At 39.7% G+C, this 22,584-nt stretch overlaps 1 protein-coding gene across 2 annotated transcripts in view; it reads right to left on the bottom strand.

Moving 5' to 3' along the window:
- Window positions 1-22,584, bottom strand: part of sp3 (Sp3 transcription factor) — a 38,871-nt gene that overhangs the window by 14,206 nt on the left and 2,081 nt on the right. For both annotated transcript variants that reach the window (XM_008118116.3, XM_008118115.3), the window contains one exon: window positions 2,759-4,109. In XM_008118116.3, the coding sequence (XP_008116323.2) occupies window positions 2,759-4,109 (1,351 nt within the window). The remainder of the gene's footprint in view (window positions 1-2,758; window positions 4,110-22,584) is intronic.

The raw sequence follows: 22,584 nt of genomic DNA, 5'->3' as shown, positions 1-22,584 counted from the left end.
CGGATTTACTCGGGTTTAATGCGTCATTGAATCTAAAGAACACCTCAATTTTCAAAACCCTGAAACTAAAAAAAAGTATTTCCTGGCAAATGTAATGTGCAGCAGCAAAAAGTGCACTCTGTAATTTGGCCCAAAAAGATGTGCATTACAGCAGCTGCATGCTTATAATTTGGTCTTTAAAAACAAAAGCTTGAGAACACCACAGCTTTCAGGAAAGAAAACCTTGGGGTGCATCTATGTTGTAGAATGAAACCATCCTAACTGCCCTGGCTCAATGCTATGAAGTCATGGGGGCTATAGTTTGGGATCATGGAGGCTGCCAAAGAATGCTGATGCTTCACCATACCACAAATCCCAGGATTGCATAGCAGAGCCATGGCAATTAAATTAGAGATGAGGTTCCTCAAATAGAAGCTCCAGGTGCAGATCCTGAAACAGCTTCCCTGTACAACTGGGTAATAAGTTTGAATGAAATATGTCAAAAACTCTTCCCAATCTATCAGACATCAGGCTAACTTTCAAGCATTAATTAAAAAACAACACGCTTCAATCTTTATAAAAGTATAATAAGGACATCAGATATTTCTGTAATATCTTCTGGAGATGGAACATAATGTATACACTGTTTATTTAAATCAGTGGTTCCCGAATCAGTTTTTGTTCAACTTTAGATTCGGTTTGGTTATTTGGGGTGCTGATTCAGAAAACTGCATTGGATAGACCACATCAGCTCGGGTTTCTGATATGCCACTCAGTAGTTGCCATCTGCTCACTCACAGAAAACCACGGAGTCTCAGTTATCTGACATAAACTGGCAGGCAGAATCTTGGATAAGCGAAACTCTTGGATAATAGGGGGATGGCAGAAGAAGGAGCCCCTTCCCCTGTTGCTGGGGAAGAGGCTACTCCTCCTCTTCCTTGGCAGGTTGGCCATCGAGGAAGGGGAGGAGGAAGAGGACAAGCAGCGGGGGCAGTGCAGCCCCCAAGCGAGGTTTGCAGGCTACCCCCACTGTTGCTCCTGGCAATCCTCCTCCTCCTCTTTCTTGGCAGGCTGGCCATTAAGGAAGAGGAGGAAGCTTCTGTCGCTGCTGCTCCTTTGCTGCCCACCCTCCCTCGGTTGCTGGCTCATTCACCGGGCCGGGTTCCGGCAGCAATGATGGTAGTGGTGGCAGAAACAGGCCCCAGCCTGGTGAGTGAGCAAGCAAGCAAGCAAGGGAAAACAGCAAAGGTGGTCACTACCTTTGCTCCCAGGAGGAGCAGGGTAGGGAGCTGGGGTCCAGAGGAGGCAGGAAGGGGAGGCCAGGCTTCTGCTTCTGCCATCTCTGCCGCCTTTGCCACCCACCCTCCCTTGCTCACGCAGAACCAGGACCCAGCTGGCCCGGGAGGGTGGGTGAGCAAGAGAGGGAGGATGGTCCCAGGTGTCGGGTAATACGAGTGTTGGAGCGAAAGTCGGATAAGCGGGACTCTACATTTAATAATCTAGAGCTGATGTGGTCTATCCAATGCAATTTTCTGAATCAGCACCCCAAATAACCACAGGAACAGACCTAAAAACGAAGACACCAAAGCACCCCCACTTCCAGGTGCCACATAGATGAGCTCCACTTAGGGGGAGGGCGAAGGAGAAGCAGCAGTCAGGAGGCTTGTTGTCATGCCTTTCGTGGATAGTCAGTCTCTCCACTCCCAACATCCTCATTGCCTCGACACTATAAGAGGGTTTCACGAGACCAGTCGCTCTTATTGCAACGGTGTAGTAACAGTGGGCCCATGGATTATATTTTAGTTCTTGGGAACCACAAGTGGTCCAGACCACAGGTTGGGAACCACTGATTTAAATAAACAGTAGTGAAGCAGTTCTGCTACATCAGACCAAGGGGGTATTTAATCCAGCATCTCAAATAGATCATTTCAAATAGAGGCCAAACAGATGCCAATGAGAAACCCACATAAGGGCAGTAGCAATTTCCTACTTTCATTTTGAATGATTGGGAGTCAGTGATCCTAAAGATATACATGGACATCATGACTAGCTGCCACTGAGAGACTAAACAAGGAATGTGACTAACCTTCCTTCAAAGCAATTGTTGGTCACCCACACATCTTAAAGAAGTGAATTCTTTTGCTTTGACTGTGTACTGTGCGACGTCCTTCTTTCTCTCCTGACTCACCATTCAGCTTCACTGGATGACACTGGATTCTAATATGGTGGCAGGGGGAAGATTCTTCTATATCCAACATATACAATTTCATATAATGTTTTAGCCTTGATCACCTTCCCCACCCACATTTTTTCTAAACTCAATAGTCTCAAACAAAGTAACAGCTTCTCACAGGAGTGCTCTTCCAGTCTCCTGAACTGGCCATCCTTTTTGCATGATTAAAACTTCTAGAAGATACTTTTAAAGGTGAACTTAGACCTTTTCAAACTGATGTTCACATTTTGGTTTTTGTATATATTAACTGCTGTAAAAAAGGGGGAAAAAACAACTGCAGAAGTCAATAAAGCCACCTACTATGGGAGAAATCCTAAACTTATTAAACATAGGCTTCCTCTAAAAGGCTGCTTAGTCTTATGGGAAAGAATATCCTTCAGCATGTTGGCATATTTGTCCTTTATATCCAAGTGGTAGAAGAAAAGCAAGATAAATTTATATGCGAGAAAATTAAGTCCATAAGTGGGAACATAAAATCTTATATGTTTCAATGATAAGAAAATATTAACTTTCATTCAAACAACAACATTGTAATAATATAAATACCTGCTGGACTGTCCGCACTTTCTCCTGGGTGCAGCTGAATGCCGCCAGAGTCTAAGGAATTTATTGTAACTGTCTGTAGATTTGGCAATTGAGCAGTATTTAGACTAACAGGAGTTGATGCCAAGGCCCCGCTTGCTGCAACTTGTCCAAGAGTGAGTGTCTGCACAGGTGTCAATGTTATCTGTTGGCCCGGGGCATTCTGCAGCTGTAAGTTCTGCAAGTTCTGAACTCCCTGTACTTGAAACGTTTGCCATGTTATCTGTCCAGATGGGGTCACTGTTTGTGCCTGGATTAAAAAAGTTCCAGGATTCAACTGAAGCTGAAGATTCTGCAAAGCCTGCTGCGATATACCTTGGCTGGCTTGCACTCCATGGATTGTCTGTTGTGTAATACCTTGTACAATTTGGGCTTGACTAGTTTGATGAGACTCTTGAAGCTGTATATGCTGTACAATAGGCTGTGCTGTGGAAACCTGAATATTCTGCGCCTGCGTCTCATCTGAGACCGTTGTTTGGATGTAATTTCCCTGAAGATCAGAACTGTGTACCTGCCCAGCAGTTGTAGACAAGCTATTTGCATTTTGTTCCAATATACTACTACCGTCTATGGTAACAGGCAGTTGTGATGAAGAGGATGTTGGCACAAACAAGTCTGTATCAGTGGTGGTTTCTGTCATTTCAGGAGAAACCTGTTCAGCAGTCCTATCAGAAGTGTCTGAACTATCAATTGCCTGTGCAGTACTTATCAAGTGCCCATCAGCATTAATGCCTGCAGTCATGGTTTGAGAACCACTGAGTCCCAGAGAATCTAGATCAACACTATTGATGGGGACAAAAGCAATGTTTCCTGGTAGTCCAAGAGGAACATTAGCAACTACCTGTGCTTGTCCAGGAAAAGATGAACCACCAATTGTAACCCCTTGGACTTGGCCAGACTGTGATAAAATATTCTGAAGACTACTCGAAGATGTTCCAGAGGCGATGATGGTTTGATTGGAGCCAGGAATGATTTGAATTTGACTAGTTTCTTGATTTACACTACAATTATCAGAGGAGGTTGCAAAGCCAAGCTGAACTTGCTGACCATCTGCTGTCTGAATCTGGGGTATGACTTGATATTGGACACTGGATACAGTACCATTCGATGAATCTGATCCAGTAGCAACAGAAAATATCTGTTGATTCTGCAGACTCTGAAGGGGAAGAACATATTGCCCACTTGAAGTTACTGTAGCAGCTCCTGGGATCTGTACTATATTGCCAGCTTCATCTTTGATAGTTGTGGAGGTAGTAGATAATACTTCCCATCTATTTGGAGTTCCTGCTAACTGTACAGTGGTCAACTCTCCGGTCTGAATAGAAACAAACAAGAAATAAAAACAAAGACAATTGATTTCAATACAACACACAGCACATAAAGTGGCTGGTTTCATGGGTGATCACATACTCAGCACATTGCATAGCATTAAAATCTGTGCTACACTATCTCCAATTACATTCATTGCTGCCTAGTTCAGATATATTAACTTCTGTGTTTTTGTTGATAATTTTTATCTTCCCCCCTTTCCCCCTTATTTTTCTTTCCCCCCCTTTTTTTAAGAGAGAAAGATGTATAAAAAGAGGGTGCAGATAAGGCAATGTTACATGGAAATGAAGTGTGTATAAATATGAGCACCAATGGAAACTAAGTGTAAGCAAGATATTGTAAAATTGAAACAATAAATATATTATTTAAAAAGCATTTTATTGTCTAGTTGCATTAAAGTAGTCTTGGTAAAAGCACTATTACCATGACAATAGTGTTCATCTTTTCAGTTAAGATATAAATGAAACTACTCTGCCTAAACAGCAGAGAGACAACATAGCACCTTTCCACCTGTACCACTGTAGAATATTGCTCTGAACTACATCATAAAACATTAGAGGCCTCAGTTTCATTACTTTGACAGCATGTCTTAATCTCTTTACACTTTGCATTCCCCAAATATTGTTAGAAGTTAAGGTTTATATATAACGACCACATTATTTGCTTGTAAAAACTGTAAATTTATAATACAGCTTAAGGAAACTTCTAATACTGAAATTGATAAGAGGGAGCAGGCCCGTTTTCTGCTGCTCTGGAGACCAGGACTCAGAGCAATGGGTTCAAATTACAGGATAGCACATTAGGAAGAACTTCCTGACCGTACAAGCTGTTCAACAGTGGAACTCCTTGCATTGGAGTGTGGTGGAAGTTCCTTCCTTGGAGGCTTTTATACAGAGGATGGATGGCCATCTGCTGGGGATGTTTTGATTGTGCTTTTCCTGCATGGCAGGAGGCTGGACTAGGTGGCTTTCTTCCTACTCTATTACTCTATGATTCTAAGACTATAAGAGCAATTTCTTTAAAATTAGTTTGCTAATCATTTTTAAATGTGTATTGTACAAGCAAAACCAGCAAAAAAAAAGGCAAGCAGGTATAACAGTGTTCACTCACCCTTCATATAAAACTGAAAAAATGCCACTGTCAGGCCCTTCTTCAAAACCCGGAATAATTTGTCACACAAACACTGTTTCTTTATTTAAAAACTGGACTTTTAAGAGTCTGTTTTAAATAGGACATATATTATTCAAGATTTCTAGTACTTTCAAGTGTAGAAATACTGAGTCACTCCTATGACTCTTCTTTTTGGAATAAAAGTGGGGGAATTCTTATCAGAAGTAGCTCCCCAACCAGTGTATCGAAATGTATCACATTTTATTCATGCAACAGATGGACAAGACAAAAAAGAGAGCCAGTTCTTGCACCAATATGATACACATTCTTAAAATCTAAAGGAATTTCTGCCTATTACTAGACGCATGCATTAAAGAATTTTCTTCCAGCAAACAAAAAACAGGCAAATAAATCAGTGGCTGATATCTACAGTGAAGAATTCTGACAAGTTATCCGTATAGAGATAAATATAGAATTAAAAATATCACTTATGAATGATCTCTTTTTATGAAATAGACAGAATAAATAAGACTAGCACGGATAATAACATAAAACAGAGTGATCAGAAAACATAAATACTGCCACTGCTATACATGCACAAGAGACTTGATCCCAACTTTCTGTTCTATGGACAAAAAATATATTTCTAGATGTAGGCAACTATGGCCCTTCAGATGTCACTGGATTTCACATCCCATAATCCCATTCACTATGATGACTAATTCCAATGAGAGAAACTCTAACAGCTGTAGTTGGCTGTCCCTGTGTTTGGGTCTGTGGAGAGATCCAGCTGGGAAAAGGAAGACAGATTTTTGTAATTCCTCTCCATGTAGTCAGTGCTGGGTTCTCTAGACCAGATTTTTGGGAAGGTGCAAGGGGGTACTGGTGAGAATGAAATCTGTTTCTATCCCACTGAAATGCTAGCACAAATTAATTTGGAAATTACTACAGGAGTTAATTCTATGACCAGCATTGCTTCATACAAATGGAGAACACATAAGAATAACAATAAAAGGATTTTCTGAATTTGAGTTTTCATGGTCTTTCTTTACTTTTTGAAGATTGCCCTGATCTGTCAATCTGCTTCTTGCATAGTGGTTTCAAGAGGCATGGACACTGTACTACAAACTATCTTTGCATGGTGAACATTAAGCAATTAAGATCAGTGGCAAAGTTAAATTTTAATTCTGATTCCACTGAAAGTCACACCCAGAATACACGTATTTTACGTCTTGAGAACACTGGATAGGATTTACTGTACCAGCAGTCCCCAAATTACAAACATCAGACTTACAAATGACTCATAATTAAGAACAGGGAGGTGACAACAGGAAGTGGAAGAAATCTACCCCTTGGAAGGGAAATTCACTCCTGGAAGAGTTATCTTGGGGAAAAGGTATCTCCACCACTGAAGCTTTCTCACCAGTCCTTGTTTCCACAACAAGCCAATTTTTTTCAAAATCCAGTTATCACAGGGACAGAAGGTGAGGTGAAAATCCTCTGAACAGTGTTCACAGACAGCAAAAGAAACGTTACAGGGGTGTTAACTCTTCCCTATGCTATCCAAAGCTGCATGGAGAGATAGCAATTACATTTTTAAAATGTGCCTGTTCTGACTTACAATTAAGAACAAACTACAAAGCCGTAACTTGTTCGAAACTTGGGGACTATCTCACTCATGTGTAAGTCAACCCCATTTGGAAATCAAGAACAGGTTTGGGTGCCAAAATTATGGATTTTGCTTTGACTCATGTTTAAGTCAAAGATAAAATGCAGAGGCATCTAATTTAAAAAATGCATAGAAGGAGCATACTTAGGAAATGCTCAAGAAAAGGACAAAATCTGTTTATTTGAAGGATTACAATTAGAACAGTAAAACTGCATGGCCAATCTTACGACATAGAATCATAGAATAGTAATCACAGAATAGTAGAGTTGGAAGAGACCTCATGGGCCATCCAGTCCAACCCTCTGCCAAGAAGCAGGAAATCGCATTCAAAGCATCCCCGACAGATGGCCATCCAGCCTCTGCTTAAAAGCCTCCAAAGAAGGAGCCTCCACCACAGCCCGGGGCAGAGAGTTCCACTGCCAAACAGCTCTCACAGTGAGGAAGTTCTTCCTGATGTTCAGGTGGAATCTACTTTCCTGTAGTTTGAAGCCATTGTTCCGTGTAAAGGTGAAGGCTTTCGCCTGACATTAAGTCTAGTATGTCTGACTCTGGGGGTTGGTGCTCATCTCCATTTCTAAGACGAACAACTGGCGTTGTCCGTAGACACCTCCAAGGTCGTGTGGCTGGCATGACTGCATGGAGCGCTGTTACCTTCCTGCTGGAGCAGTACCTATTGATCTACTCACATTTGCATGTTTTCAAACTGCTAGGTTGGCAGAAGCTGGAGCTAACAGCTCCTCGGATTCGAACCACCGACCTTTCGGTCAGCAAGTTCAGCAGCTCAGCGGTTTAACCCACTGCGCCACCAGGGACTCCTTACATCTGTAAAAATACAGATCTGTAAAAATATAGATAAGGACAGAATTATAAAATTAATACATGGCCTTGAAAAAAGGGAGTGCAAGAAAAGCAACCTGTCTCTATTAGAGGTCCAATGGAAGGGGAATGACAACAAGAGATGAGAAGTACCACTTGGCCATGACAGGAGGGGGTGGAAGCGGCTCTCCCCATTCCTCCTCTGTGGCCCATAACACAGGAGATATAAAGGCAACACTTTCTACTTTCTCCATCTTTGTTTTCAGTCTGAGCATCGAGGGGGAACCCAAATAATGAGGTGCACTTGCCATTTTGGGTGCTTCATGTGGAGTGGAATGGCAGCAGCCATTTTTAACGGGACGTACTGTGTAAGCTTCACAAGGCTTGTCAGTCCCTGTGATCGAGGTGACCACCCTCCCCCCCAGGACTTTGTAAAAGATAGTTCAAAAATCAAGACTTTATGTTCTATATTCCATATATTTATAGTAGAAGGTGATTGAGACTTTTTACTGGAGTTTACTGTGGATTATCCCTGCACTCTGAGGCAAGAGATAACAACTTCATGAATTGTAAAATTATGCTGCTAAAACTCCACTTTTATGAATTTCCATGCTGGGTTCTCCAGATGTTATGAACGTCGTTCTTATCAAATATTTTCAATTGTTTATATCATTCATGATTCCCCTTTATGCAATGTAACTCACTTTTATGGATTCTCCCTTATTTCCATGAAATCTATCTGTCTGCCTATATGTATTTGTACTCTTTGGGATCCCCGGAAAATATGTATTCTTCCCAGCAGGGTTTATATTCCAACTTTATTTTATTTTTCATTTTATTTCATATAATTGTCAAGTCATGAAATCAAATAGGAAATATTTTGAACTCAACCTGAACCCCAGAACCTATCCCATTTCCTATGACCCAGGCTTCCCTTCCCAAAAACAAAAGGATAATCTGCCACCGCTTAACCCAATCAAATTCAGATTGCATGGACAATATAGGGCTTGAGTCGCCGAATTCGGAGTGTTGTCCTAAAGGTGATTCGCCTCAAGGCAAACATTGTCATATCTCACCCAAAGAAAAAAACCAGGACACCTCAGGAAGGCGCCCTGCAGAGCCTGTCAATATGGCTCATCACCACCCCTCTTTACTTCCACCTCTGACACCCCAAGGCATATCTAAAATCTGTATACGTGACAGAAACCCGGACATCCTTGATTGCTGCCATTAATCCCTTTAGAAATCGGTCTAGCAGGAATTAATCCGATATTTCTTGCCCTGTCACCCCATTGTTTCAATAACTCCCGCCTTCTCTTTTCTGATTGGCCCGAGTAGAGACAAAAGGTAGCTTCCTATTGGGCCAACGGAGCAAGGCGGGAAACGAAAGCCCGCCTCGTTCAACCTTTCTAGCCTATCAACGATCAGATGGGCGGGGGAGCGGGGCGGGAAATTCAAAGGGCTGTCAGACTGAAATTTTGTATAAATATGGCTTTATTTTGATTATGTGGTACCCTAGTAGACTGAATGATCGCTACTAGAGTCCTCTTCAGCTGAATTGCTCAATAAAGACTCCTTGGCGGATTTTCCTTCAACTTTGGCGGACCTTCTTCATTTCGGCTTCAGGTTGTATTGCGGCTCATATTTTCCTATTGGCTCCGCCAAGGTCCGTTCTCTCAGGACCGGATCGGGTCTCTCCTTAAGGGCCCGATCCCCTAAAACGCGGTCGACAACATCCCCATCTAGAGACTTTATACCAGGGGTCCTCAAACTTTTAAAGCAGAGGGCCTGTCTACAATCTTTCAGGCTGTGGAGGGGCCAAATTATCATTTGAAAAAAAAAAATGAACAAATTCCTGTGCACACTGCATATGTCTTATTTGCAGTGCAAAACAACATCAACAATGAAAAAACAATACAATATTTAAAAATGAAAACAATTGTAACCAACATAAACCTATCAGGATTTCAATGGGAAGTGTGGGCCTGCTTCTGGCCAATGAGATAATCAAGTTAATTAGGATTGTTGTTGTTGTGTGTCTTCAAGTCAATTCAGACTTTGGGCGAGCCTAAGTCTAAAATTATTTATTTATTCATTTACTACATTTATTTATTACATTTATATCCTGCCCCTTTTCACCCCAAAGGGGACTCAGAGCAGCTTTATGTACATACAATATATTATATTATTAGCATAGCACAATATTAGCAATGTAGTTATATATTACTACATTGAACTATACCACTATACTGTAATATTATATGTAATATATAACATATAATTAATATTATTATATGGTATTATTATTAGTATTATATTGTATAACATTATAATATTATTATCAATATTATATGTATATACAATATATTATATTATTAAAAATGATATAAAATATTATATTATAAAACTGAGGGCAGGGGCCAGCATCCGGCCCCCGGGCCTTAGTTTGGGGACCCCTGCTTTATACTATGCCCTTATACAAAATAGCCCACTCCACCTCAAGCCCCCCAAATGGACTTCCTCACATTGCAACTGAACACATGGGTCTAAAAGAAAGTGAGGACGAAGAGTCCTGCCTTTCTTTCTCCTGTTTGGGTGAGGGAGGGGAATGGTGTGGGAGTGCTGCTTCCACACCTGTTATGCCAAGAGGAACTTTGCACAAGGTTTCTGTTCTGTTTTTTTTTTTTTTACTTATTTACTTTTTTACTTATAAACTGCCCCTGAACATGTCTGCATTATCACCTATCCTGCAGATCTGGCTCCTTTTCCCAAATGCCACATGTTTCTGTTCCTCCCTTCCTTTGCCTAGGCAAAATAGACATTCACAGCACACACAAGAAGTGGAAAAGGACCAGGATCTGTAGTATAAGTGAAGCAGGACACAAGACAATCTCCATCTCTTCCTGCATGTCAAAAGTGTCTGTTTCATTGGTATGCGTTGTTCTTTATACTGTTCAGCTATAACCTCCAGTGCTCCGCAGCATCAGCTATGATGGCTAGTCTCACTATGTTCTTGAAGTCTAATAACATCTTGAGTGGCACAGGATTTCCACTCCTGCTTTAGAAGGAATCTGTATGTGTTGCTCATATTCTAAATGGATTTGGGGTAAGTGGTAGGTAGCTCAGAACCTTCAAACATCTTTCTGGTGATCAATTAGTAGTGGTGATTTGGTTAAATTCCACTTCTGCCAAAATTATTTATATCACAGCCATGCTACCTCTGACTTAGCCTATTCCCTCTCAAAATAACAAAATTCAGAATGTATGCAGCTACAAATATTTTACAATTAAGGTACACACATAAACCAAACTGCATCTTATTTTGAGCACTATTTGAATATTTTTATTAAGAAAATACAGTAGAGTCTTACTTATCCAAGCTAAACGGGCCAGCAGAAGCTTGGATAAACGAATATCTTGGATAATAAGGAGGGATTAAGGAAAAGCCTATTAAACATTATGATTTTACAATTAAGCACCAAAACATCATGTTATACAACAAATTTGACAGAAAAAGTAGTTCAATACGCAGTAATGTTATGTTGTAATTACTGTATTTACAAATTTAGCACCAAAATATCACGATATATTGAAAACATTGACTACAAAAATGGCTTGGATAATCCAGAGGCTTGGATAAGCGAGGCTTGGATAAGTGAACCTCTACTGTAGTACAAAATAAAAAGGAGATTTTGTATAAGATTTTGATATCATGTCTATATTGTTGCAAGCAGATGGTGACATAGAGGCGGTCAGGGTCTCTAGACATCCATGAGAATTACATTTTAAATAAAATACAGATCTAGGAATTTAATCAGTCAATCCTACTGATTCTGAGGCTTATGTCCATCCTTAGGATAGTACAATGGTGTAATTCAGATAACATGTTAAATGATTCCATGTGACCCAGAGTGAGCCGTGGGTTCATATGTTCTTTCTTCCATTGTTGACACAACAGGGGGATAATAACATATACCAGTTTCACCTTTGATTATACCAGCTGCTCATTATTTTAGATAATATCTTTTATTCAAAGGCTTGCTAGAATCAAATTAGCGTTGGACAAAATGATTTGACTCAACTAACCATTTAGTTCCCCAAATTTATAACAGGAAACTGTTTTGGTGAGTCACAATCAGAAATATTTTTTTCTTTCTGATGCCTAAAAGAAGGAATCTTAAGGCTTGCTATTGCACATTAGCCATAATGTAAATAATGATGAAATTCTTTATCATTGACAATGCAATTCAACTGCTCAGAGTTACAGTCCAACAGAATTTGCCAACTAAGTATAGTTTGTGTGGCTCACTGGTCACTTCCAGTCAGAAGGCAGTGGGAGAAATACAGTAGAGCCTTAAAAACCTTTTTGACACTATCATCTCTATGCAAACCACAGTCGGCTCAAAACTCCTCTGTTTTAGGGGCCAAAACTAAACAATCTCAACTGCTATAAAGGGCTAAAAATGATGCCTCATCAGCCCAAAGCTGACTGAAAGTAATATGGGTCTCTTTCAGTTGTCCAAAATGGTAGTTTCCACATATCTATGGTATGATGGAAAGACATTTAAACAGTATCTTTTCTGTTTTAGAACAACAGTCCCCAGGAACAGTCCCCAAGAACTATTTCAATCTAAATCTAGAAATTATAACCACAGCTAGCATGACCAACATCAGACATAAGCTTTGAGGGTTCTATTTTGCCTCCAGGGATTGATTCAGCACCTTAACTTATGTAAGATGCAGTCTCAAAATAATTACACACCCTCTATTCAAAGTATGTTTACACCAGATTTCAGATCCTCACAGTATATCAAGGACTTAAGTACCCAATGTTCAGTGGGTCACACAACTTCCTTATGAAAATACATAATTAAAATTAAGACATGTTGCAACTATATAATTGGGGCAAATACACATTATTATAGTGCGCTGTAAACATTGTTAGATTTAACCTCAATACCAAACGTGTTTAATTAGAAGGAAATCCCATCAACCTCAATAGAACTCAGTGTCCCAGTTAAGCTGCCTGAAAATCACAACCTCAATATTCTGAGCATCCTGAAGAGCTATGAATGTGCTCCTTCTTCTCCACATTTGTGGGGCAGGAGGACAGAATTTTGTTCTCTCTTTTGTAAACTAGAACATTGGGTTTTTATCTACATATCTGGATAATTCATTCCAAGTATGCAGAAAATCCAAGTTTACTTAAGAATCAGTTGACATCTTTGCGTGGAGCCTAGAACTCCTTTTTGAAATGATACAAGGCATTTCAGTAGCCTAGTGCATTTAGACTATAGCAATGATTACTGCAGTTCATAGTTTGATGGGCAGAAAACTGTTACATGGATGGTCCACGCCAAGACACATTCCCCAACCCTATGAATATATTATACTACTTGAACAAGCCAGATAAGCCCATTATCTCATAGATTATGCTCTCAAAAACATTAGTCTGTGTTCAAGTCCTTTCATTGAAAAGATACCATAAGACAGAAGTCCTCAAGCTTTTCAAGCAGAGGGCTGGTTCATGGTCCCTTAGACTGTTGTATTGAAAGAATAATACAATATTGAAAATTAAGAATTATTTTAACCAATATAAACATATTTCAATGTGAAGTGAGGACCTGCTTTTGGCTAGTGAGATAGTAGTGAATTAAATTACTGTGTTGTTGAAGGCTTTCATGGCCGGGATCACAGGGTTGTTGTATGTTTTTCGGGCTGTATGGCCATGTTCCAGAAGTATCCTCTCCTGACGTTTCGCCCACATCTATGGCAGGCATCCTCAGAGGTTGTGAGGTATGGAGAAAACTAAGCAAAGAGGTAAATATATATCTGTGGAAAGTCTAGGGTGAGAGAGGTCAGTGTGAATGTTGTAGTTAATCACCTAAATTAGCATTGAAAAGCTTATCTGCTGTCTTCTTCTTGCCTCTGGGGAATCCTTTGTTTAGAGTAGTTAACTGCCCTTGGTTCATTCATGTCTGGAAATCCTCTGTTTTCAGTGTTGCTTTTTATTTATTGTTCTGATTTTTGAGTTTTTAAATACTGGTAGCCAGATTTTGTTCATTTTCATGGTTTCCTCCTTTCTGTTGAAGTTGTTCACATGCTTGTGAATTTCAATGGCTTCTCTATGTAGTCTGACATGATAGTTGTTGGAGTGGTCAAGCATTTCCGTGTTCTCAAATAATATACTGTGTCCAGGTTGGTTCATCAAGTGCTCTGCTGTGGCTGATTTCTCTGGTTGAGTGAGGATGCCCCAGAGGCAAGAAGAAGACAGCAGATAAGCTTTTCAATGCTAATTTAGGTGATTAACTACAACATTCACACTGACTTCTCTCACCCTAGACTTTCCACAGATATATATTTACCTCTTTGCTTAGTTTTCTCCATACCTCAAAACCTCTAAGGATGCCTGCCATAGATGTGGGCGAAACGTCAGGAGAGGATACTTCTAGAACATGGCCATACAGCCTGAAAAACATACAACAACCCAATTAAATTATTGTTGTTATGTGGCCTTCAAGTCATTTCACGCTTAGGGCAACCCACAGTCTAAAGTTTAGAACGGGCAAATGACCTTGGAGGACTGTATCCACCCTGCAGGACTTAGTGTGTGAGCCCCCTGACCGAAGAAATATAGGACTTGCTCAACCAGGATTGAGACATTCTGTTTCCTACCAGATTATGGGTTAATTTCTGAAGTTTCCATTCTTAAGATGTAATGAACATACTGATGACTGTCCACTGGAACATGTTAGATTTAGGTTCTCATGCTTCCCAAACTATATCATAGGTAAAGATGAAGGTTTCCCTTGACATTAAGTCTAGTCGTGTCCAATTCTGGGAGTTGGTGCTCATCTCCATTACTAAGCTGAAGAGCCGGCATTGTCCGTAGACACCTCCAAGGTCATGTTGCCAGCATGATAGCATGGAGCGCCGTCACCTTCCCGTTGGAGCAGGACCTATGCATATTTTCAAACTGTTGGGTTGGTAAAGCTGAGGCTAACAGCGGGAGCTCACCCTCTCTCTGAATTCAAACTGCTGACTTTTGGTCAGCAAGTTTAGCAGCTTAGCGGTTGAACCTGCTGCGCCACCGGGAGCTCCCTAACTATATCATACAGATTTATATTGACTAGATAAGAGGTGTCCTAATCATTACTTTGCAAATCAGGAGCAGATCCACTGAAACTCACTACCTAATTCAAATCATATTGATAATGATATTCCTGTAGTTGAGCCTCCATCCCAGACATTCTAATTCCCTTCCTTTTTTCTTGGTTTATGACTTCCTCCTGAATCACAACTAGTCAAATTTCATCTTCATGCAATCAATGGTTTCATTACAATGAATGTCAAAAAATTCAGACTGAACGATGACATTTTCAAACTCCAATGAGAATTACTTGGGCATACTCAAAACCAGACATTTGTTAGAATATACCTTATTTGGTTTGTGTAAAAATGATCATATATATTGCATCCAAACATCTAGGGGACCAGGAAACTTACACTTTTTGCAATATGGGTACTTCTTGACGAATACCAATGTATTCCCAATGGAAGAAATACCCTGGGACATTTTTGGTCCATTTTTTTATTTGTAGGAAAAAACTTAAATTATGAGATAATTGTTCAAGTGACAATGCCACACAATTCATGCATTCCTCCTCACTCTAGTTGTGTGGACGGGGACAAACCATAGTGCATGAGGACAGAATCTGAGAAGGAAAATGTAAACATGGGAAACATTTGCCCAGATAATATGCCACAGCATGCTTAAGATCATGGGAAGCCGAAACAGAAAAATTGGGATTGCAGGAGGTAATACTCACATTCAAATGTGTTAAGAGGTGAGGAAACAGTTTTGGCCTCTCAACTAGTTTTTAGTGATAATCACACTGTACCAATATTGGGTTCTAATTAAATGGGTTATTTGGTATGGTGCACTGTATTACATTTACAGCAGAATACTGCTATTGGCAAGAGAATTACCTCAGTTCTCAAAAGTGTATAGATGAAAAGCATACAATCTAGCCCATAGTAGTTGCTTGTTCATAATAGAGCAGATTAATTGTTTCAAGTAGATCGAAGCTGCATAATGAACTTTGAAAAACTGGGCATGCATCGTTTCAGAGATGTGGGGAAAACCCTAAAGTGCCTTTATAGTTTTATCTTAAATGTTGACCATTCATTTCTGGGAACAACTTTCAATGCGCTAGATGTGGAATTTGGCGTACAAGATTTTTTACTTCAACTTTTTATTAGTAACTAGTTGTGCCCGGCCACGCATTGCAGTGGCATTGTGTGGGGGTATGGGAAAAAAAGTAATGAGGAACTGGTAGTATTCAATATACATTATATGATTGTATATATACCATAGGTGTTTTTTATATTCAGTGCTATTCATGCTGGCTACCAATGGTTTGCCCTAGGTAGGAAGTAGTCAGGCAAATGTGGTTTATATCCCTGTGGATTAATGTTCATGGTGGGAGAAATAAATCTTGTGTGCTGGAGGCAAGTATGAATGCTGCAATTTGCCACAATGAGGAGGATGTAATGGCTTTTCAGTTTCAAAGCCTGGTGCTTCCTCCCTGGGGGAATCCTTTGTTAGGAGATGTTAGCTGGGCCAGATTGTTTCATGTGTGGAATGCCCCTGCTATCAGAGTGTTCTTGATGTACTGTTCTGATTTTATGGTTTTTCAATACTGGGAGCCAGAATGTGTTCTTGTTAACTTTTTAACGGAAAAAGTTCCCTCCTCAAAACACTCAGTTCCTGGAGCAGGCACTCGAGCCTGAATGAGGAGAAACAATGCCTCAGGTGGAAAGGGGCTGGGGAAATGGAAGGAAGGCATGGCCAGGGCACGTGGGATGCCCTTTTCCATGTTTCCCTCGAGTGGCTGTCAACGGCCACCTATGCCATGCCCTGCCCACCATGGCGACATCATCAGCCTAAGAGGGAAAATGGGCGGGAAAAGGGAAGCCACGCCCACGGCACGCGGGACAGTCAGGTCCTCTGGATAATATAGTTGTTTTAGTTCCCAGGGGGCCTCTGTACATGCATGATAAGCAATTTTGTGGGTTTTTTTTTGGGGGGGGGTTCTGTTATATTTCTAGGTTTCTTTGATTGAAAGACATAGATTGGATGACAGTGTCTTTTGTGGCCAAATTTGGTGTGATTTGGTTCAGTGGTTTCGTTGTTTACTCCATGGGAAAAACACACATTACATTTTTAATATATAGATTGTAGCAGTGCAATAATGAGAATGATTTAAAGTGATTGATTAAAGGACTGTCTCTGGACTACGATTCTGAACTTGCATGATTTTAATTGATTTTTTAAATAATTTATATTTTAATACTTGATTTTAATTGCAATTGTTCTTTTTAAATTGTATGTTGGCATCAAATTGCTGCCTGTTGTGAGGTCGCCCTAAGTCCCCTTCAGGGTGAGAAGGACAGGGTATAAGTATGGGAAATAAATAAATTTATACTAAAAGATTCACTTTAAAAAGATTCATGCTAACTTTCCTGTCCATCTCTCAACTACCATCATTATTGTTAGTGCGCAGAAAAGCAGAGGTCCAGAATTACAAGCAAAATAAAAATAATAGAATGGCATGGAAATATCACAGCCCCATCAGTCAATATTCTCTAAATCAGTGTCTCTCAAACTGTGCTTCCCAGGTATTTTGGACTTCTGTTCCCTGAAATTCCAGCTATCTTACCAACTGTTAGAAACTATGGGATCTGAAGTCCAAAACATCTGGATGAGTGCAATTTGAGAAACCCTACTCTAAATTATTCAACTACAATGTCCATTAGTCCCAGTCATTACGGCAGTAGTCTGGAAGGATAAGAATTGTAGTCCAAAAATATAAGGTGGCAGTTGCAAGTACCCTAACATGGAGGTAGTACAGTGAGAAATATGGGCAAACCACAGATATAACTATTGTACTACTGAAATCATCTAGCCCCCAAATCTTCAATGCATATCTGATTGTGAAAAGACACAGAAAAAACACTTTCAATGTATGTTGCCTCTATCCTACATATCTTTTTCTGTGTGTTGAAAACAAATCTAAGCTAATATAAAGATTAATTTAAAAAAATACACATGTAATTTTCTTTAAGTACCATTGTAGTTTCTATTTTTATGAGCCCAGGATGGAGAATTTCAGCCACGTCAAAATCTTGCTTCAGGCTGTCTGAGAATCTGAGACAACATTGCTGCACTATTTTTCCTTTACGTCATATTTGGAAGGACACATATGAACAAGTTCAGTTTTGGCTTTGTTCCAGACTCTGACACTCACTGAGGCTGTGGGCAAGTGATTAACCTGAACAGCATCTTAGCTTCCTGGTGTGCTGTAGAGATAATAAATACTGTCTTTCTACTACAAGAGACTACAATCCTTAATCCACTGGCCTGGCTAGTAAACTCTACTGAAGTTGATATGGTTTATAGTAACTCAAGTGGGTACAGAAATACAGATTAAATTAAGTGAACAAATTAAGCAAACAAAGAATAGCTCATTTCAAAATGTTAACAACTTTTTCTACATTACACTGAAATTGTGACCTTATGCATATTTATCAAAAGCATAAACATAAAACCTAAATAAAATTTCAATTTAACAAATAGAGAACACTCAGAAGGCACAACATTTTAAAAAAAAACCTGCAGCAAAGGTACTGTCTTTCACTTAATATACAGTAGATTCTGAGACTGGATCTACACTGTCAAATAAAGCAAGTATATACCGTATATACTCGAAGATAACCTGAGTTTTTCAGCCCTTATTTATGAGCTGAAAAAACCTCCCCCGGCTTATATTCAGGTCAAGCTCAAGCCAGCAGCGGAGCCTGGAGGCCAAGGTATGTTTTCTTTTCCAAAACCTCCCTCCTCTGCTTCTCCTCCCAGGCTGGTTATCTTATATTTTTTTGAGAGAGAGACAGAGAAGAAGCGAATGTTTTCAAAAGCGAAAGAATGTGAGAGAAACCCTTGCAAACCAGATTGTATGGGCAGAAGGGGAAGAAAAAAAGATATTCTTGCAAATTTGCACGATTCATTGCTATTACTATTATTATTATTATTATTATTATTATTATTATTATTATTATTACTACTACTACTATTGCAAGAACATTTGAGTCCAAAGGGAGGGAAGAAGGGGAAAAGAGAGCTACAGAAGGTGTGTATTTATTTTTATTCCTAAGGAAACAAAAATGAGGTGGGTTTTTTTGGGAGGGGGAGTGAAGTTTTAAAAAGCCTTTTCTGGCTACTTTTAGAGTTTGAAAAAGGGAGAAAGAAAATAGGTGGGAAAGGGCAGGAGAAAAGAGGACAAAGTTGTTTTTAGGGGGGCTTTGCTTGCATTTCTTCCTTGGGTAAATGCATGCCCCAAAGCTTCTAAATATTTATATAGATGTTCCCCCTACAAATACATTTATATATGAATTTTCCCCTCATATGTTTACAGGTCTTTGCAAATCCTATGTAAATATAGATAGAGATATCCATGTGCCTTTATATCTGTTCCTATATGTATACATTAATTTTATATGAATTTTACCCTCACGTTTGCACATGCAGAGGGAAAATGCACGTGCGCGCGCGCACACACACACACACACACACACACACACACACACACACGTCTAGATAGATGTAAACATTGATAAACCGGGCTTGGAAATATTGCAGGAGGAAAATGCACAGAGAGAGGATTTGGAAAGATTTCAGGGGGAAATACACATGTGAAATTAGTATATATAATGATAGATCCATATCTAGCCCTGCATTGTTTATGTAGGCATTGTATGTTTGCCTGTTACTATGTTGGAAGCTGGCCTGAGTCCCCAGGCGGAGATAGATAGGACAGGGTACAAATGAAGCTGTTGTTGTTGATGATGATGATTATTATAACGTTATTGTTGCTTTTCCACTTATATTGTTAATTTACTGTTTTTCTTTGAAATACAGTAAATATTCAAAACATTTAACCCACTGATGCCTCAATTAATGTAATTTTATTGGTATCTAATTTTATTTTTGAAATTGACCAGTAGCTGCTGCATTTCCCACCCTCGGCTTATACTCAAGTCAATAAGTTTTCCCAGTTTTTTGTGGTAAAATTAGGTGCCTCGGCTTATATTCGGGTCAGCTTATACTCGAGTATATATGGTAGTCAGAGTGGACCCATATAACACAGTCTGAGCTGCCCATATAAAATTTTTTTATCATACAGTAAAACTACAGTAGAGTCTCACTTATCCAACACTCGCTTATCCAACGTTCTGGATTATCCAACGCATTTTTGTAGTCAATGTTTTCAATACAGCGTGATATTTTGGTGCTAAATTCGTAAATACAGTAATTACTACATAGCATTACTGTGTATTGAACTACTTTTTCTGTCAAATTTGTTGTATAACATGATGTTTTGGTGCTTAATTTGTAAAATCATAACCTAATTTGTTGTTTAATAGGCTTTTCCTTAATCCCTCCTTATTATCCAACATATTCGCTTATCCAACATTCTGCTGGCCCGTTTATGTTGGATAAGTGAGACTCTACTGTATATTACATTCAGTCTGTCTTTGTCTTACATTGCTCTTATTTACTGTATTCCAATATTAACATCAAGTCCATACCAAGTTTATAGTATAGAATACTGGGGTACAGTACTAGGCCTATTTTAACAATAGCTCTCAAGCAACCAGAAAAATACATCTATTCAGTATCTGCCAATTCTTTTACTACCCGGGCATCTGAGGGCCCTTCTCTCAGATGCCAAATAACTTGGAATATCAAGGCAGAAAATCACAAAATATCTGCTTTGAGTATCTGAGTCCACACTGCCATATAGTCCAGTTCAAAGCAGAAAATGTGGGATTTTATTCCGCTGTATGGAAGGGGCCTGAGCGCCCTTCCAGACAGGCCCTATATCCCAGGATTTGATGCCAGGTGTTCTGCTTTAAATTGGATTATATGAGTCTGCACTGCCAGATAATCTGGGATACACAGAAAACCTGAGATCAGATCCTGGGATATAGGGCCTGTCTGGAAGGGCCCTGATAGCCTACTGTACAATTTTAACTTAAAAACCAAAACTAGAGCATAGGCAGAGGGCTCCATAAAAAACCCTTAGTACCCAAGGTACTAAATTTATTTCAAAAGAAGAAGCTGCCAGTTTTCTACATTACTGAGAAACCATGGCAACAATCAGAAAACCCTAAAAAATACAAAATACACCCCTAATGTGACTATATGTACCACACACACACACACACACACACACACACACACACACACACACACAGACTTCTAATCTTGGACATGCTTAAAATTTTATATAATGTGATTTTATTTTGCAATGGTATCTGTTTTATATGAATTGTTGTTTTGTAGATTTTTTATATGAATTGTTGTTTTTACATTGTTTTTAGGCATTGAATTTTTGCCTATTTGTTGTAAGCCGCTTTGAGTCCCCTCGGGGAGAAAGGTGGGGTAAAAGTGATGTAAATAAATAAATAAAGCCAGTAAACATATCCGACTAGGCAAAAAGTGGGTTGTTGTGAATTTTCTGGGCTGTATGTCTATGTTCTAGAAGCATTCTCTCCTGACGTTTCGGCCACATCTATGGCAGGCATCCTCAGAGGTTGTGAGGTCTGTTGGAAACTAGGAAAGTGGGGTTTATATATCTGTGGAATGCCCAGGATGGGAGAATGAACTCTTGTCTGCCTGAGACAAGTTTGAATGTTGTAATTGTTCAGCTTGATTAGCACTGAATAGATTTGCAGCTTCAAAGCTTGGCTGCTTCCTGCCTGGGGGGAATCCTTTGTTGGGAGGTGTCAGCTGCCCCTGATTGATTCATGTCTGGAATTCCCCTGTTTTCTGAGTGATGTTCTTTATTTACTGTCCTGATTTTAGAGCTTTTTAATACTGGTAGCCAGATTTTGTTCATTTTCATGGTTTCCTCCTTTCTGTTGAAATTGTCCATACGTTTTGAAGCTGCAAGTCTATTCAATGTTAATCAAGCTGGCCAATTACAACATCCACACTTGCCTCCAACAGACAGGCGTTCTTTCTCCCACCCTGGACCTTCCACAGATATAACCCCACTTGCCTAGTTTCCAACAGACCTTACAACCTCTGAGGATGCTTGCCATAGATGTAGGCAAAATATCAGGAGAGAATGCTTCTGGAACACTGCCATACAGCCCAGAAAACTCACAGCAGTTTAGGGCCCTTCCACACAGCCATATAGCCCAGAATATCAAGGCCGAAAAAACCACAATATCTGCTTTGAATTGGAATGTACGGCAGAATGTATGGCCCTTCTACACAACTGAATAAAATGTCACATTAACTGCTTTGAACTGTAATATATGGCAGTGTGGACGCAGATAACTCAGGGCCCTTCCACTCAGCCCTACATCCCAGAATATCAAGGCAGAAAATCACACAGTATCTGCTTTGAACTGGGTTATCCGTGTCCACACTCAGATAATGTGGGATTTTCTGCCTTGATATTCTGGGATGTAGGGCTGTGAGGAAGAGCCCTCAGTTCAAGGCAGATATTGTGGGATTTTCTGCCATTATATTTTGGGTTATATGGTTGTGTGGAAGGGCCTCCAGTGATTCAGGCCACAAAAGCCTTCGATAATACAGTAGAGTCTCACTTATCCAAGCTAAACGGGCCGGCAGAAGCTTGGATAAGCGAATAACTTGGATAATAAGGAGGGATTAAGGAAAAGCCTATTAAATATCAAATTAGGTTATGATTTTACAAATTAAGCACCAAAACATCATGTTATGCAACACATTTGACATAAAAAGTAGTTCAATACGCAGTAATTTTATGTTCTA

Source organism: Anolis carolinensis, chromosome 1 (genome assembly GCF_035594765.1).
Source record: "Anolis carolinensis isolate JA03-04 chromosome 1, rAnoCar3.1.pri, whole genome shotgun sequence".
Lineage (NCBI taxonomy): Eukaryota > Metazoa > Chordata > Lepidosauria > Squamata > Dactyloidae > Anolis > Anolis carolinensis.
Note: the sequence above shows the minus strand (reverse complement) of the source record. Positions and strands in the feature narration are given on the sequence as shown.